Genomic DNA, 16668 nt, shown 5'->3' with positions numbered 1-16668 from the left:
GGGTGTATAAACAAATAAATAAATAAAGACGAAACCAATGGTCAGAAAATAATCTGACCCTTTTTGGATTTTTATTTTTCTTAAAAATTAATAATTTTACAATTTATTCGTAATTTTGTAGAAAATATTATTATTATTAGTAGTTTATTTACTCTCCCTACAGTAGGTAGGGTTCGAGACCCCCAAATACATACATAATAATCTTAACCTATATTTACAAAAATCCTTACAACTAAACATTCTCTTCATACAACGCTCTCAACCTTACAATTCGCCAGTGCCGGGCTTCCGTTTCCAGTTTCTTCTATGCCCATGCTGGCTTCGACTAAATTCGCCCACCCCACCCTTTTTCAAAAACCTTCTACTCCTTTCTCACCTCTCTTACACCCTCCAGTCATCCACTTTTACCCATCCATCCATCCATCCAAGCAAAATCTTCTCACCTTATTCTCAGCCAATTCCTGCCCAGTGAGCACAGGGAAGTCTAAAAGATGTCTTAAAGACGTCCCTTTTTGTCCGCAGACAATTCGGGGACAATGATGATAATTTCTCTGAGTCATCAAAAAGACAACTAAAAGACGTTCTATGTCTGGTCCAAAAGACATCTAAAAGACATAAGAAAGGACGTCTAAAGTACGTCTTTATAAATTTTCCCAATCCATTCATTCTTCTCCACATGCTTTCCTTTTCTCTTTTCCACTTACTATCCCATTCATTCCACATTTCCTGCAATTTCTCCAACCCCTATTTAATTTTCCCCCTATCCTTCAACATCCATACTAATTTTAACAAATCCATGCAATCCTTACACGTAATCTTTTTCCCATTCTTTCCTATCCCCCTTTCAAATACTCGCGACTTTTTATCATTCTCGCTAACACTACTTGAGTCAAACTCAGCCATTCCAGAAATCTACCTCATCACTCAAATGCTCAAAATTTTTCCACTGTCTCTCTCTCTCTTCTCTCTCACTTCAAGCAACCTAACCTCACAAAACACACTTCTCTTTTTTACCTTTTTTATCACTCATACATTGACTACTCTATACAAACATGCCTTTCCTTTACACTACCGCAAATATTACACTACACACTCAATACTCTACACTACCCACCCTTTTTTAAAACCTTTAAATTTCTCAAAAAAATCTTAACTCTTTCCAAACGCGTGTACACCGAAACGATACCGGAAACGAAAAACCATTTTTGTAGAAAATATGTTTTTGTATTCACAAAAAAATTGCCACATGAAAAAAATTATTTTTATTATTTTTGAAGCATTTTTTGAAAAAAAATCATTGTTATTTGTTGGTTTATGGTGAAATAAATAGGCGATAATTTATTTTATATAATTCATAAGTAACTTTTATTTAATAAGAAAATGCGATACATATATGTCTCACGACAGTTAACTCGAGAGGTCTTGTTAACTACTGAACAATACATCGACGCGTATTATGGAAAGGGCAAGATAATAAGGATGATTCATGAGATATGGGCTCATTTTATTTTGGCTTATTTCCAACATCCCCTCTCAAAAAAATATGAGCAGTTGGTTTTCACTTTTCCCCTTTTTTTAATCGTACATAAATGTCATTCCTAAATTGTCGATGCATTCGTAATGTTTGGGACCACTCAAACCTTTAGTCAGCATGTCGGCTGGCATTTTTTCGCTGCAAAGATATTGGACATCAATCATTCCGCAATCATAAATATCTCGAACGAAATGATACCTCACGTCTATGTGTTTTATTTTAGCGTGGAAAGAGTTGTTTTGAATAAGTTTCACGGCGCTTTGATTATCGTTGAATAATATAGTACATTCATTTTCTGTATATATATTGCTCAAAATTCCGCGTAAGTACATTGCCTCTTTCGTAGCTTCGAATATAGCGATATATTCAGCCTCGGTACTCGAAAGTGCTACACTTTTCTGTTTTCGCGCTTCCCAACTGATTGGTGAGCCTGCAAATATGAAAGCGAAACCGGAATATGATTTTCTGTCAACCACGTCAGAACTCCAATCCGCGTCAACTACACCGAATAAGTTAAGGTCGTTTTTCTCGTACATTAGACCAAAATTACTAGTGTGTTTGAGGTAGCGTAAGATTCTTTTCGCGGCTTTCCAATGTTCGCTATTGTAATTTGAATTAAATTGACTTAAATAATTAACTGCGAAGGTGATATCCGGCCTTGTAGTTACCGATAAATATAACAAGGCTCCGATTAAATTTTGATATGGGTACCCTACTGAAAAAGAACGACTGTAAATACGAGCGTAAATATGACTGTGAATACGACCCTAAATACGGGCCTTAGAAGGGTAGTGTAATTAAAACAGCAAATACAGCCGTATTTTTGCCCGTATTTAGGGTCGTATTTACGGTCATATGTGAATACCATTTTTAAATAAATATATATATATACCCTCACAGCACCGAAACTTTTCTAACAATTTATTGAATATTTACTTGTAATATTCGGCATATTTAACTGAAATGTTTAGTGAAAATTGTTCTTTACACAACTTTCAATAAACATTGCAATTACATATTCCGCACATTGCAAGTAAATATTTAATAAATTTTTTAGGAAAGTTTCGGTGCTGTGGGGATATATATACAATGGAACATTATTAATTTAATATATTAAATATAATATTGCAACTAAAATAAATAATATTTAAGGTAAGTATTGAAATACGATTTATTCTTATAATAAATGCAGAACAAACAAACAAATATATAAATGTCACTTTATTTTAATCACAAACGCACATATACACATGGTACAATTATTTATTAAAAATTGTAATTTTTATTATTTTTATTATAAGAGAAAAAACACAAACGCACAATAAAAACACTTGTAGATTTTTCAACAGCTAAATAAAAACGACAAATAACGCGAATCACATGTAACTGTAAGAATTTTTTTATTATTTTTATTATAAGAGAAAAAACGCAAAAACACAAACGCACAATAAAAACACTTGTAGATTTTTCAACAGCTAAATAAAAACGACAAATAACTCGAATCACATGTAACTGTAAAGGCCAACGCAGAATAGATCTGTAACCGGAACCGCAATCGTAAGCGTAACCGTAAGAATGAGTTAAAGAAGGATAGGTATATTGTTTATCCTTCTCTAACTCATTCTTACGCTTACGGTTACGATTGCGGTTCCGGTTACAGATCTATTCTGCGTTAGCCTTATGGACAGTTTTCAAAAACTGATATTTAAGTTGCATATACATTTGAAGAAAAATATTTTCTTGGATCAAGAACACTGGCATTGTGTTAAGTAAAAAAAAGTTTCAAAGCATATAAATAAAATGATTCGATTCAAGAAACATGAATTCTCCACACAATACTTTATTATTTCGCTTAAGAACATGATATTCTAGATTCAATACTTTTTGGTACTTCGGAAAAGTAAAATATTTGGTTGAAATAATTACATATTGAGTTCTGCCAAATACTAAATTGTTAATTCAAGAATTCTGTTCAATGCTAATAATTACTTGACACAAGAAAATGAATTTCTTTCTTCAAATAAATATGGGATTAATTGAATATAATTTGTAATCAACTTGAAACAAATATTTACTTATATTAACCTTCGTATTTTCTTGAATCAGGATTATATGAGCGTTGAATTAAGTAAAAACTTTTTTAAAGGAAACAAAAGAATGATTTAATTCAAGATCTTACACTTAATTGAATTGAATAAATAAAATATTTCATTCCAGAAAATATAACATTCTCACAAGAAATTAATGATTTTGAAACATGAGAATATAGAAATGCTTCAAGTAAAAGAAATGCTTAGATTAATTAATATTTCTTTGAAACAAAATAATTTTTAATTGAGTTGAAACAATTATTAACTTGTATTAATCTTCCCATTTTCTTGGCTCAAGACTATGGGTGTTGAATGAAATAAATAGTTGCTTTAAAGGAAATAAAAAAATTATTTGACTCAAGGTAAATTACTTGACGTGAGAACATGATATTCTTGATTCAATACTTTTTCGAGACTTGGCGCATGTAAAACAGTTCGTTTGAAACAGTAAGATATTTACTTATGTCAAACCCATATTTTCTTATTCCAATAACTTCGATCAATGCTCAAAATTACTTGACACAAGAAAATAAATTTCTTCCAATAAGAAAATATGGGTTTGTTTCAAGTAAATTAGGTTAAGAAAATGCATTTGCTTGATTCAATGAACTTTTTTTTCAGTGTAAGGGTACAATTTTAAAAATTTGTACCAACCAAATTTTGGGAACTCACATTATACTGTGTCGTCAGAGACTATCAAACAATTATAACTGTCATCATTAGATGACGAATTTTACAAATTAAATAAAACAATTTTTTTTAAAATAAGGGTACAATTTTAAAAATTTGTACCAACCAAATTTTGGGAACTCACATTATACTGTGTCATCAGAGACTATCTCGTCGTCCCCGTCATTTGCAGAAATATCATCTACATCATTGACCTGATCCAATTCCTGTAACCGCTTAATTTCTTCTAATATATCCTCCGAATCCATTTCTTCAAAATTTTCTTCTTGTTTCTTGTTATTATTCCTATTCCTGTATCTTTGTTTGGTAATTCGGAGCACTTCGAGCATCTCGTTTTTAAATTCAGAAATACTGTGAGGCCCAACAAAAAAAGTACACTGTCTCGCTGATTCTGAAAAAACAATTAAATGATTAAGTTACAATTAAGATCTAAAATTTCAATTTTTAAGAAGTTACAAATGATTGCAGAAACTCAATTATTTTCAAAGGTAATAAAATTTTTATCGCAAAATTCAATTATGTTTAAAATTTACAAGAATATCTCGACAAAATACTATTTATTATCTTTATTTATAAATTAAATAATTCTTCAAAATTCAATTATTTTCAAAAAATTTAATCAAATTCGTCTCAAATTTTCAATTACTTAAAAAAATTTTCAATATCTACTATTTTAATAAAATTATACGCAAACATTCTGTTATTCTCATAAATAATAAAAATTTTACTGAAATTTCATTATTTTTAATTTTTTTTGTATTTAAATAATTGAATTTTCGTAGAATTTTCTAGTAAAACTTGATTTTAAAATAAATTTTTATTTAAAATTTTAAATAATAATTGAATATTAAAAGTATTAGAGCGTTGTAGAATTTCAATTTTAATCGAATTCCTTGGAAAATGTAACTATTTTAAAAACTTCAATTAATTCTCGTAGAATTTTCTAATAAAAATTGATTTGAAAATAAATTTTAGTTTAATTTTTAAATAATAATAGAATATAAAAATAATTTTGATGACGTTACAGTAACAATATTCTTATTCTTATAATATAAAATAATGATTTTATCTCTCGATCATCTTTAATTATATTAGAAAACATGAAGAAATCGATCACTCCGAGTCGACAACTCGGAGTAATAGCTATCTGTATGTTTTATAACAACATTTTTAAAGTTGATTAATTTCAAAAATCTTTGAATTTGAAATTTTTGAAAATCTTAATTTAGAGGTGTGCATTTAAGGGGTAACATCACCCAGAGCCTATACAAAATACGGTCTATTTCAATTAATTATTTTAAGAAAACGGTTCAGTACAATGTTGCTAGGTTTTCTGCAACGTTAAACACATGAATTAAACTTAATTTAAAAATAAAAAAAAAATTTTTTGTTTTCAAAATGGCGCTTTCACAACAGTTCAACGTAGTTCACGTTTTTTAAAACAACGTTTTGCGTTTTGCACCTAGGCAAAAAATTCAAACGAATTATGAAAGAGGATGACATTTACTAGAAAAGTACATAGGATATTTTAAAAATATCAATTTTTCGCAAAATGGTATGACTTCGATGACAAAAATGTTATTTTTTGTTAAAAAATCAAGGTAAAAATGGTTATAAAACGGAAACGCATTAACCGATCTAAAAAATCCTATGTACTTCGATAAAGAATGTTGTTTTAAAGCTACAGTCTAAATTTTAATTGAATCCGTCAAAAAATGTTGGAGAAATCCTTCCGGACAGTTTTTTTTACAATTTTTTCACTGTTGGATGTGTAAAGGCGCCATTTTGAAAAAAATTTTTTTTGTTTTATTTTTAAATTAAGTTTAACCCATGTGTTTAACGTTGGAGAAAACCCAGCAACATTGTACTGGACCGTTTTCTTAAAATAATTAATTGAAATAGACCATATTTTGTATAGGCTCTGGGTGATGATACCCCTTAATTGAGTTGAACCGAACATTGATCGACTCGACAACAGAAAATTCAAATCGGAGATAATTCGATTAGAACAAGACAATTCGAAAATCGTCGTTTCGAATTGCACAACTCGACTCGGTCTACTTTCGATTCGAATCGGACAATTAGAAAATCGAAGTTTCGTCTTTCGAATTACTCGACTCTACTCGATTTTCGAATCAAGTCGGCCAATTCGAAAAACCAAGTTAGACGAAAATCGAATTAATGTGCTATAATGTGTATGCTGTATGTTGCGCAATTCGAATTTCGAATTGTCAAGTTCGAATCGAATTTTCTCTCGATTCGAATATTGCACACCTATCTTAATTCCTATGTGAAAATAATAATAATTAAATATTTAAAAAAGAAATTATTGTTTTGGAACATTTCTTTCAATAAAATTTTTTCTTTCTTTTCTAAAAATTAAAAAAATTTTCAGTTTCTTTTTCAATTAAATTTTCTAATTGACAACTCTATTTCATAAATATTTTTTCCTTTATTTTTAAAAACTTTAAATTTTATTAAAACTTAAAACAATTAAAATTATTAAATAAAATTGATGCAAATTATTTCCTTATGAAAGTTAGAATTTTCTACAAAAATATTAAGAAACGGGAATATCTAATGTTTTTCTTAACAAAAGAAAAAAAATCATTTTGTAAACAATATTGTTATTGAGAGATAAAAATTATGCATAAAATGGGTATGTTTCCTACTTTTTAATCAAAATTTTTTAACAATGAATAATTTTCTAGCATTTTTTAAAAATAAAAAGGAGAATAATTTGCATAATAATTTAGATGAGTCAAACGAAATTTGTTATATAAAAAAGCATACAACAAACAAAATGGGTATATTTTTTATTTGTTATCATAAGTTTTCAAAAAATTTCTAATTTGTAATATTATTTTATTATAAGTCATGAAGAAATACCCGCATATTTTCGATTTGTCAAATAATATTTTTTAAAGAAAAAAAAAACAAAAGCATACAGAAAAAGTAACTTCTAACTGCGGACAGAATTAATGAAAGAATATGAAGATTAATACATTCAATTATAAAAACATTAAAATATACCTACTTAATTAATGTTAAAGAACAAATTTTAGTTTACGTATTTTTTAATGATAAACATAGTAATTAATTTTTCCTAGATTCTACAAAAAATTTATGTAATATTGCAAAATCAATCCATTAAGTAGATCAAATAATGAATCTCTATTAAAAGTTAAACTTACCGAACAGAAGATTGGAAATCTTAGTGTCTCCGAATTTCTCACTTTTTTTGCTTCCGGGCCAGGAAAATTGACTGACAAGTTCGTCAGTCATTAACTGCTTTACAGCATAATTAAAATTTTTCCCGGAATTAGTTAGTAGACACCCTGAATTGGATTCAATTTTATTAAAATTTTTGACAATAATTTAATTCTTGACAAGAATTTTTAATATAATTTTGAAAATAGTTTAATTTCTGCAAAGTATTTTATTATTTTTCTTAAGAATTGAATTCTTGTGATGAATATTGATATTTATAAAAATAATTGAATTTTGGAAAAAATTTTATTAAAATTCCTTAAAGTAATTGATTTTATGGGAAGAAATTTAGTTGTTTATCAAGCTAATTGAATTAAAAGTTATTTATGAAAATAATTGAATTATTGCAACTAATTTTATTGAATAATTTAATGTTTCTTAAAATTAATTGTATTTTTCGAGGAATTTATTTAATATTGCATTAAAAGTATTTGAAATTAAGCGATGAAAATAATTGAATGTTTTCGTAAACTAGAAAAATCTTTTGAAGGTTTTGTATTAAACTTCTTGGTACACAGTAAAAAATAAAAAATTTTACAACAATATTTTTACTAATTAAAATTTAAAGGACAAAAATGTATTATTTTGTTGTAGTACTTACCTTTTTGACAAACTTCTTGTAATCCAAATATTCAGTTAACACCACTATCACCAAACTAAATAACAACAACGACCACGAGGACGTGTTGATACATCGACAGCTAGATCGATAATGGGTGAATAGTCCCAATAGTGTGAAGAACGCTCATTAAAGGTGCACTTTTTCACGCACAAAACGCAAATTGTCGTAAGTCACGTAATGTAAAACTTTAAGGTGCTCTTTCGAACACACAAAATGCCTCGCATTACCATCACATACGTGCAACCATCGTGCGACAATGTACTCGCATTAAAAAATGGCATTAAACATAATTTTCGCACGCAGAAAATGAGACGCATATCGTGCTAGTCATGTGTAGTTTATTTTCATGCATTTAAGCAGATTTTATGCATGCACAAAATGAAACTCATTTCGTGACACTTATGTGCGACGCACTATTGTTATCTGGGTATAGACCCAACCTTTTTTACAACAGTGCTTACAGTTACATGTGATTCGAGTTATTTGTCGTTTTTATTTAGCTGTTGAAAAATCTACAAGTGTTTTTATTGCGCGTTTGTGTTTTTGTGTTTTTTCTCTTATAATAAAAATAATAAAAAAATTCTTACAGTTACATGTGATTCGCGTTATTTGTCGTTTTTATTTAGCTGTTGAAAAATCTACAAGTGTTTTTATTGTGCGTTTGTGTTTTTTCACTTATAATAAAAATAATAAAAATTACAATTTTTAATAAATAATAGTACCATGTGTATATGTGTGTTTGTGATTAAAATAAAGTGACATTTATATATTTGTTTGTTTGTTATGCATTTATTATAAGAATAAATCGTATTTCAATACTTACCTTAAATATTATTTATTTTAGATGCAATATTATATTTAATATATTAAATTAATAATAATTAATAATGTTCCATTATATATATGAGGCATTCCATGTCAAGTGATCCGGGTGGAGAAAAATTTTTCTCCAATCGTAGCAAAACTTGGGGCTTTTGTAGTACTATAAGATAGTAATTTATCGTGAAAATATTTTTTTACCTAGTCCAATATTTTCCGAGGGGGAGGGGGTTAAATTTTTGGGTTTTTCAGTACAATGCTTATTTCGATAATTTTTTACTCATAAACTATTAAACATAAAAATTTGGCAAGGTACATTTTAGAAAGGTTTTTTCATGCTCTTTCGATTGAAAATAAGCATTTAAAAAAAAAAAAATTTTGACCCAAAAAAATCAAAATTAAAAATAAATTTTAATTTTTTGGAAAAAAGGTCCCATTTTTTTTTTTTTTAAACGAAAGCTGAGGTTTTTTCCTAAAAGGACATATAAATGAAAAAGTGGGACAAGAATGTTTAAACATTGAAAAAATGAATTTTCTCGTAAACAGAGCTAAAAACCGGGTTTAGAGAGTAGAAACCTCTGTTTTTCAATGTTTAAACATTCTTGTCCCACTTTTTCATTTATATGTCCTTTTAGGAAAAAACCTCAGCTTTCGTTTAAAAAAAAAAAAAAAAAAAATGGGACCTTTTTTTAAAAAAATTAAAATTTATTTTTAATTTTGATTTTTTTGGGTCAAAAAATTTTTTTTTTTAAATGCTTATTTTCAATCGAAAGAGCATGAAAAAACCTTTCCAAAATGTACCTTGCCAAATTTTTATGTTTAATAGTTTAAGAGTAAAAAATTATCGAAATAAGCATTACACCGTAAGACACCTGGATCACTTGACATGGAATGCCTCATATATATCCCCACAGCACCGAAACTTTCCTAAAAATTTATTAAATATTTACTTGCAATGTTCGGAATATGTAATTGCAATGTTTATTGAAAGTTGTGTAAAGAACAATTTTTACTAAACATTTCAGTTAAATATGCCGAATATTACAAGTAAATATTCAATAAATTGTTAGGAAAGTTTCGGTGCTGTGGGGGTATTGTATATATTTTTTTAAAAAAATGGTATTCACATATGACCGTAAATACGACCCTAAATACGGGCATAAATACGGCTGTATTTGCTGTTTCAATTACACTACCCTTCTAAGGCCCGTATTTAGGGTCGTATTCACAGTCATATTTACGCTCGTATTTACAGTCGTTCTTTTTCAGTAGGGTATTTATCCATTTCTCGAATGTCTGCGCGATCGGGTTTTGTTAATTTATAATTTACCTGCATTGGTGTTGTTGCTGGTTTACAATCGTTTATGCCGAAACGTTCAAGTAATTTTTCAGTGTACATTTTTTGATTCAGGTAAACTCTATTTTCGTCGTCGCGCGTAAATTCGATGCCTAAACAATAGTTTATTTTTCCTAAATCCTTCATTTCAAACGCGTGGGACAATTCGCGTTTCACAGCATGCAGCCATTCATTATCGTTGGTAGCAATAATCATATCGTCGACATAGACTGCGATTATTGTTATCTTATTGTTTTTGTGAGAAGTAAACAGACACGGGTCTTGCGGTATTTGCGTAAAATTTAAACTTCTTAATTTCTTGACTAACTTTTTGTGCCATTGTACACCGGATTGGCGCAAGCCATACAATGACTTTTTTAATAAGCAAACACTGTCATTTTTTTATTCTAAATCGTTGTACCACCGTTGAGCCGTGTTTATCACTTTCACATTTTTGTATTTATCACTTGAACCAATTTTTTCACTTGCGGCCATTTTTCGTAGCACTTCGTTTAACTTCTCAGGAACCTCCATGTGTACGTCCTCTTCTAGTTTTCCGTTCAGGTAGGCGGCGACCACGTCCATTTGGTGCATCTCTAGTCCCAATTCTGCTGAGATTGCTGCTAATAATCTTATCGAAGTCGATCTAACGACGGTGGAATAAGTTTCGTAAAAATCTTCCCCTGGTCTTTGCGAGCATCCTTTGGCGAAGAGTCTCACTTTTCTTTTCTCTTGGTTCCCTATCTTTTTTACGGTGAGTGTAAATCTGCTCCCGATTACTTTTCGATTTTTAGGGTGTTCAACTATTTCCCAGTGTTGTTTTGGAGTTGAGCTAGATATTTGTCCTCCATCGCCGTTGTCCATTTTTCAGCCTCTTCCGTCCTGCATGTTTCTTTCCAGGTGGGTGGAACGTTGGTCGTGAAATTTGCGATGAATGGGTCGTCGTCGTCCATTGGGATCTCCATGTCTATGCCTTCCTTCGAGTCGTCGCTGCTATCTGTATTGCATTCTATTCGTGCTTCTCGGTATTCTTTCCTTGGTCTTTCTACAGATCCTGATCGTATAATTCGTGGTCTCCTTCTTCCTTTTTTTGATGGTCCGATTAGATTTTCCCACGATAGTGTTGCTCCTCTTTTTCGAATTTTTTGTGAATCGTTTATTGATTTATTAGTCTTAGGGTCTTTCACTTTTCGTTTCTCGTTTCCTCTAGTTGCACGTAATGTTTTCCTTTTTTCAATGGTTTCCTCGTCTAGTTCTGAGTCATCGCTGTTTAGTTCGATGGTAATTTTCTCGGTTTCCCCTTCTCCTTCGTCGAGTATTTCCTCGTATCCGTGTCAAAATGCTGGCTCGTGCATGAATTTGACGTCGCGGCTTATTACAAGTTTTCCCGTTTCGAGAATGTGTACTCGATATGCTTTGGAGTTTAAATCGTATCCCTCTTCTGCGCGCGAGTCAAACTTTCCTTTATTAGGGCTTTTGTTTTTTACGAACACTTTGCTGCCGAAAGTTTGCATGTACAGTATTGTAGGAATTTTTCCTTTCCACTCCGTGAAAGGTATTTTGCCGTTTAGCGCTTTTGTTGGGCATCTGTTCCGGATGTAGCAGGCAGTGTTTACCGCCTCTGCCCAGAACTGTGGGGGAACGTTATTTTGGTGCATCATGCATCGTGCCATTTCTACAAGGACACGATTTTTCCTTTTGGAAGCGCCATTTTGTTGAGGCGTGTATGGCACTGATAATCTTCGCACAATTCCGCACTTTTTTAAGAAATCATCGAAATCACTGTTTATATATTCGCGACCATTATCGGGTTGCAAAGCCTTTATCTTTTTTCCCGTCATGTTTTCCACTTCGGCTTTGTATTCTTTGAAAACGCTCAAGAGGTCACTTTTACTTTTTATAAAGTACACTTGGCACCAACGCGATTTATCGTCGATAATTGTCACGAAATACTTTTTACCTGAGGCAGATGGGTGCCTCATTGGTCCGCACACATCGGTGTGTACGATCTCGAGTAAATCGTTGGTACGTTTTTCACTTCCTTTGGGGAATGGTTTGCTCGCCAGTTTCCCTTGCGCGCACACTACACATTCTGACAATTTTTCACTGACTTTCAATTTTAACCCGTACATTAGTTCGTTTTTTGACATTAGTTTTAGATCACTTTCGTTCACATGTCCTAGTATCTCGTGCCACTTATCAATTTCACCTTTAACACTTTTTTCTTCAGCGATGTTCGCTTTATCTTGGCACTCGTTCACATAGTATAAGTTCCCTACACGGTTCGCGCGCAAATAAATCATGTTTTTATTGACCACTACAATAGCGTCATCTCTACGGAATAGAACTTCATAGCCGTGATCAACAACTTTGGAAACCGACAGTAGATTTGTACGAAGGTCTGATTCGTAGAAAACGTTTTTGAAATTTATTTCCTGTTTTTGTTTTCCAGTATCGACGTTAATGTTTATATCTCCGGTTCCAGTTATTCGTGTGCTCTCGCTGTTTGCTAATGTTAGTTCACTGTTGATGGGTGAGAAGTCTTCGAACATGCTTTTATTATTGCACATGTGTCCCGTACTTCCACTATCAATGCACCATGCGGATAGTCTATCTTGGCTGAGCATGGTTTCCTCGGTCGAGCTTAACATTGTTACGGCTTTGGGTTTTTGATCACGTGTTGATGATTCACCATCACTTTCTTGGGTTTGACGCGCACTCTCTTTACTTTTCCAGTCGATTTTAGTTCTACAGTTCTTTGCGGTGTGTCCCTTACGACCACATCGAAAGCACTCTATACTTTTTCTGTTTTGATGACCTTCACTGTTGTTTTTCTTATCAGTGGCTGGGTGTGAACGTGAGAATTTCTTTCTTGCAAACATGGCTCCTTGTTCGGCGTCGATGTCTCGACTCTTTCGACTCTCGAAACTTTCCATTATTTTAATTTTCAGTACATCGGTTTTAGGTAGTTCGTCTTGTGACTCAAGAGCTGTCCTGAACATTGAGAATGAGTCAGGCAAGCTATATAATAGTAAAATTGCGAGCAATTCATCGATGACGGCCAGTTGAATTTCTTTGAGTTTATTTACTGTCTCAAAGAATTCTGAAATGTGTTTCCGCAAATCATCACCTTCTTGCATGCGGGTCAGGACCAATCTTTTTAACAGTGACGCTTTTCGCGCTGGTCCCTGAGATTGGTGTAGGAGACGCATGCATATGCCCTAATCGCCAAGTCGTCGAATGATCAAATAGTCAAATGCCAAGTAATCGAATGGACAAAACGTCGAATGTTCAAAACGTCGAATTATCAATTCGTCGAATGTTAAAAACATCGAATCGTCAATACGACGTTTTGAACATTCGACGAATTGAGAATTCGATGTTTTTAGCATTCGATTAAATGAAGATTCGATGTTTTTAGCATTCGACTAAATGACGATTCGATGTTTTGAACATTCGACAACTTTACCATTCTACTACTTGATAATTGGAACTGTTTAAATGTACTAATGTTTTTAGTACCTCTCCGTCATTTTTACATGAAGGAAAGATTATTTCGTATACAAGAGGGAAAGAATAAATAAGAACAATGAGAATTATTTTAATGTGTAAATTTATATGAACTTTTCATTACAATTCCCAAATTGGTACTGACGACTTCATCAACCTTCTTTCAAGATACCCTTTGTCTCAAGTATAGCGAGAGTAGGGATAAACTAAACAAATTTTGGAACACGTGCATTCGCCGAAGTTACTTATCTTGTTTAGAAAAATGAAACTTATAAATATATCGTATTGAGTATAATATAGAATAACTGCTTATAAAATTAGACTTAATACATTATGGTTAAAGATTAATTTAATTAAATGAAAAAGTTAACAAATAATAGAATATAATTAATAATCATCATTAAATATTATATAAAAAATACAATAATTATTTTAATAAATTATCACATATATAGTGATTAAACATACTCCCCCCGTTGAGAGTATAAACGATCAACATTCATTCAACAATTTTCTGTTCTATTGGCAAAACAGCAATTTTATTGATTGGTCTCTTTAACAAATTGTTAGAAAATTTTAAAGTCACACATCTAACAACACCATCACTTCCAGGATGCAGTTCATGTATTCTCGCTAATGGCCATTGCATACAAGAAACGTTATCATCTTTTACTATTACAAGCATATCCTTTTTAAAATTTTCGGAGTCTTTACACCATTTTTTACGAATATTAAGTTCATTTAAATACTCGACGTTCCACCTTTTCCAAAAATCTTGTCGTACTTTAGAAATTAATTGCCATGAGGATAAACGATTTGAAGGTAATGGCTTTAAATCAGGTTCAGGTAAACTTGTCAATGAGTCACCTATCAGAAAATGTCCTGGTGTTAAAGCTGATAAATCATTTACATCTGAGGAAAGAGGAGTTAATGGTCTCGAATTTAGAATAGCTTCTATCTCAACTGCAAGAGTGTAAAATTCTTCGAATGTAAACAGAGAATTTGAAGCTACTCTTTTGAAATGGTGTTTAAATGATTTCACTCCAGCCTCCCATAATCCACCAAAGTGAGGAGAGGAAGGAGGAATGAAATGAAATTCAATATTTTTGTTACTTGTAAAATAACAAATATCATTTTTGAAATTTTGAGATTTAAAAAGAACATATATATCATTCAACTCATTTCTTGCACATAAATAGAAATCGCTTACTAATTCAATGTGAATTGCCTTGAGAGACATACAAACAAAAACACATACATAGACTTTAATTCTTTTTTGATTTCGATATTTTCGTTCTTTTATAAAAAAGGGACCACAGTAATCTGTACCAACCTTATTAAATGGTCTTATTTGAGTTACCCGTGATTCAGGCAGATTACCCATTTTATAACTGGCTAGTCTTGGTTTAGCTCGAAAACAAGGAACGCATTTACGTATAATCTTTTTAACTTGATTTCTTCCGTCTACAAGCCAATATTTTTGACGTATCGAATATAAAGTCGCTTGTTGACCTCCATGATAGGAAATAGCATGAAAATGAGAAATGATTAGTTCGCTTAAAAAATTCGATTTCGGCAAAATTATTGGATGTTTTTGATCAAATGAAATATTTGCATTTTTTAAACGACCTCCGACACGTAATAAACCGTCTTCGCTAAGAAAAGGATCCAAATTGTAAAGTTTGCTTTTCTTATTTAAAGGTTTATTTTTTCTTAAATCGTCAATTTCGCTTTGAAAACATTCGTTTTGTACAAGTCGAATTATAACCAATTCCGCATGAATTAATTCTACTGTTGTTAAGGGACCTTTACATTGTCTATACTTAGGTAAAAAACGAAAACAGAAAGCAATAGTTCTTTTCAATTTTGTGAAACAAGAAAATTTTTTCCAAGTATTGATTTGTAAGTTAACTTTTAAACAAGTTAATTGTTTAGATTCAGGTAAAGGTTCATTGACTTTTTTTAGTTGAAATTTTGGCCAAAAAGTTTCATTTTGACATAACCAAGAGGGACCTTGAAACCAATTATTATTTGTGATAAATTTATCAGGTAATTGACCTCGCGATAATTGATCAGCAGGATTGTTTTTAGAAGGAACATGACGCCATTGATTTATTTCAGTTTTTGATTGAATTTCAGAAATTCTATTTGAAACGAATGTTTTTAAAGAATTTGAATTTGCGCGTAACCAATGTAATACAATCTCTGAATCAGTCCAAAGAATTGTTTTTTCAATGTTAATTTGAAGTGAATGTAAAATTTTTTGACACAAGTTTGCTAACAAAACTGCTCCGCAAAGTTCCAATCTTGGTATCGTACTTGTTTTTAAAGGTGCAACGCGTGATTTTGAACATAATAAAATGCATTGTATTTGTCCCTTATCGTTCTCACTACGAACATATAAACAAGCTCCGTATCCCTTCATACTAGCATCACAAAAGCCATGCAATTGTACAGTTTTTACATTATCAATTAAAACGTATCTTGGTATGTTAATAGTCTTAAGTGATTCAAGTTGTGTACAAAAATTTGTCCAATTATGATAAATCGAAGAAGGTATCGATTCATCCCACGTGATTTTTGATTGCCACAATTCTTGCATAATTAATTTGGCATATAGTATAACTGGACCCAAAAAACCGAGAGGATCAAATAGTTTTGCTATTTCAGATAAAATTGTTCTTTTGGTGAATGCAATGCTAATATCAGGTGATTTAATACGATATAAAAATATGTCTTCAATGGCCTTCCAATATACACCAAGAGTTTTTACTGTGTAATCTTTATTAAGCTTAAA

General features: G+C 31.1%; 1 protein-coding gene across 1 annotated transcript; it reads right to left on the bottom strand.

Annotated features, from left to right (window-relative positions):
* Nucleotides 1-4077: 4077 nt before the first annotated feature.
* Nucleotides 4078-8561, bottom strand: LOC122498430. Its single transcript, XM_043606148.1, has 3 exons — nt 8186-8561; nt 7509-7652; nt 4078-4705 (listed from the first exon to the last, which is right to left on the bottom strand). The coding sequence occupies exons 2-3, from the start codon at nt 7597-7599 to the stop codon at nt 4440-4442; spliced, it is 357 nt and encodes a 118-aa protein (XP_043462083.1). The 5' UTR covers nt 7600-7652; nt 8186-8561; the 3' UTR covers nt 4078-4439.
* Between the last annotated feature and the right edge of the window lie 8107 nt (nt 8562-16668).

This window comes from Leptopilina heterotoma, unplaced genomic scaffold (genome assembly GCF_015476425.1).
Source record: "Leptopilina heterotoma isolate Lh14 unplaced genomic scaffold, ASM1547642v1 Lhet_15, whole genome shotgun sequence".
Classification (NCBI taxonomy): domain Eukaryota; kingdom Metazoa; phylum Arthropoda; class Insecta; order Hymenoptera; family Figitidae; genus Leptopilina; species Leptopilina heterotoma.
The sequence above is the reverse complement of the archived record's forward strand: the minus strand, read 5'-3'. Positions and strand labels throughout refer to the sequence as shown.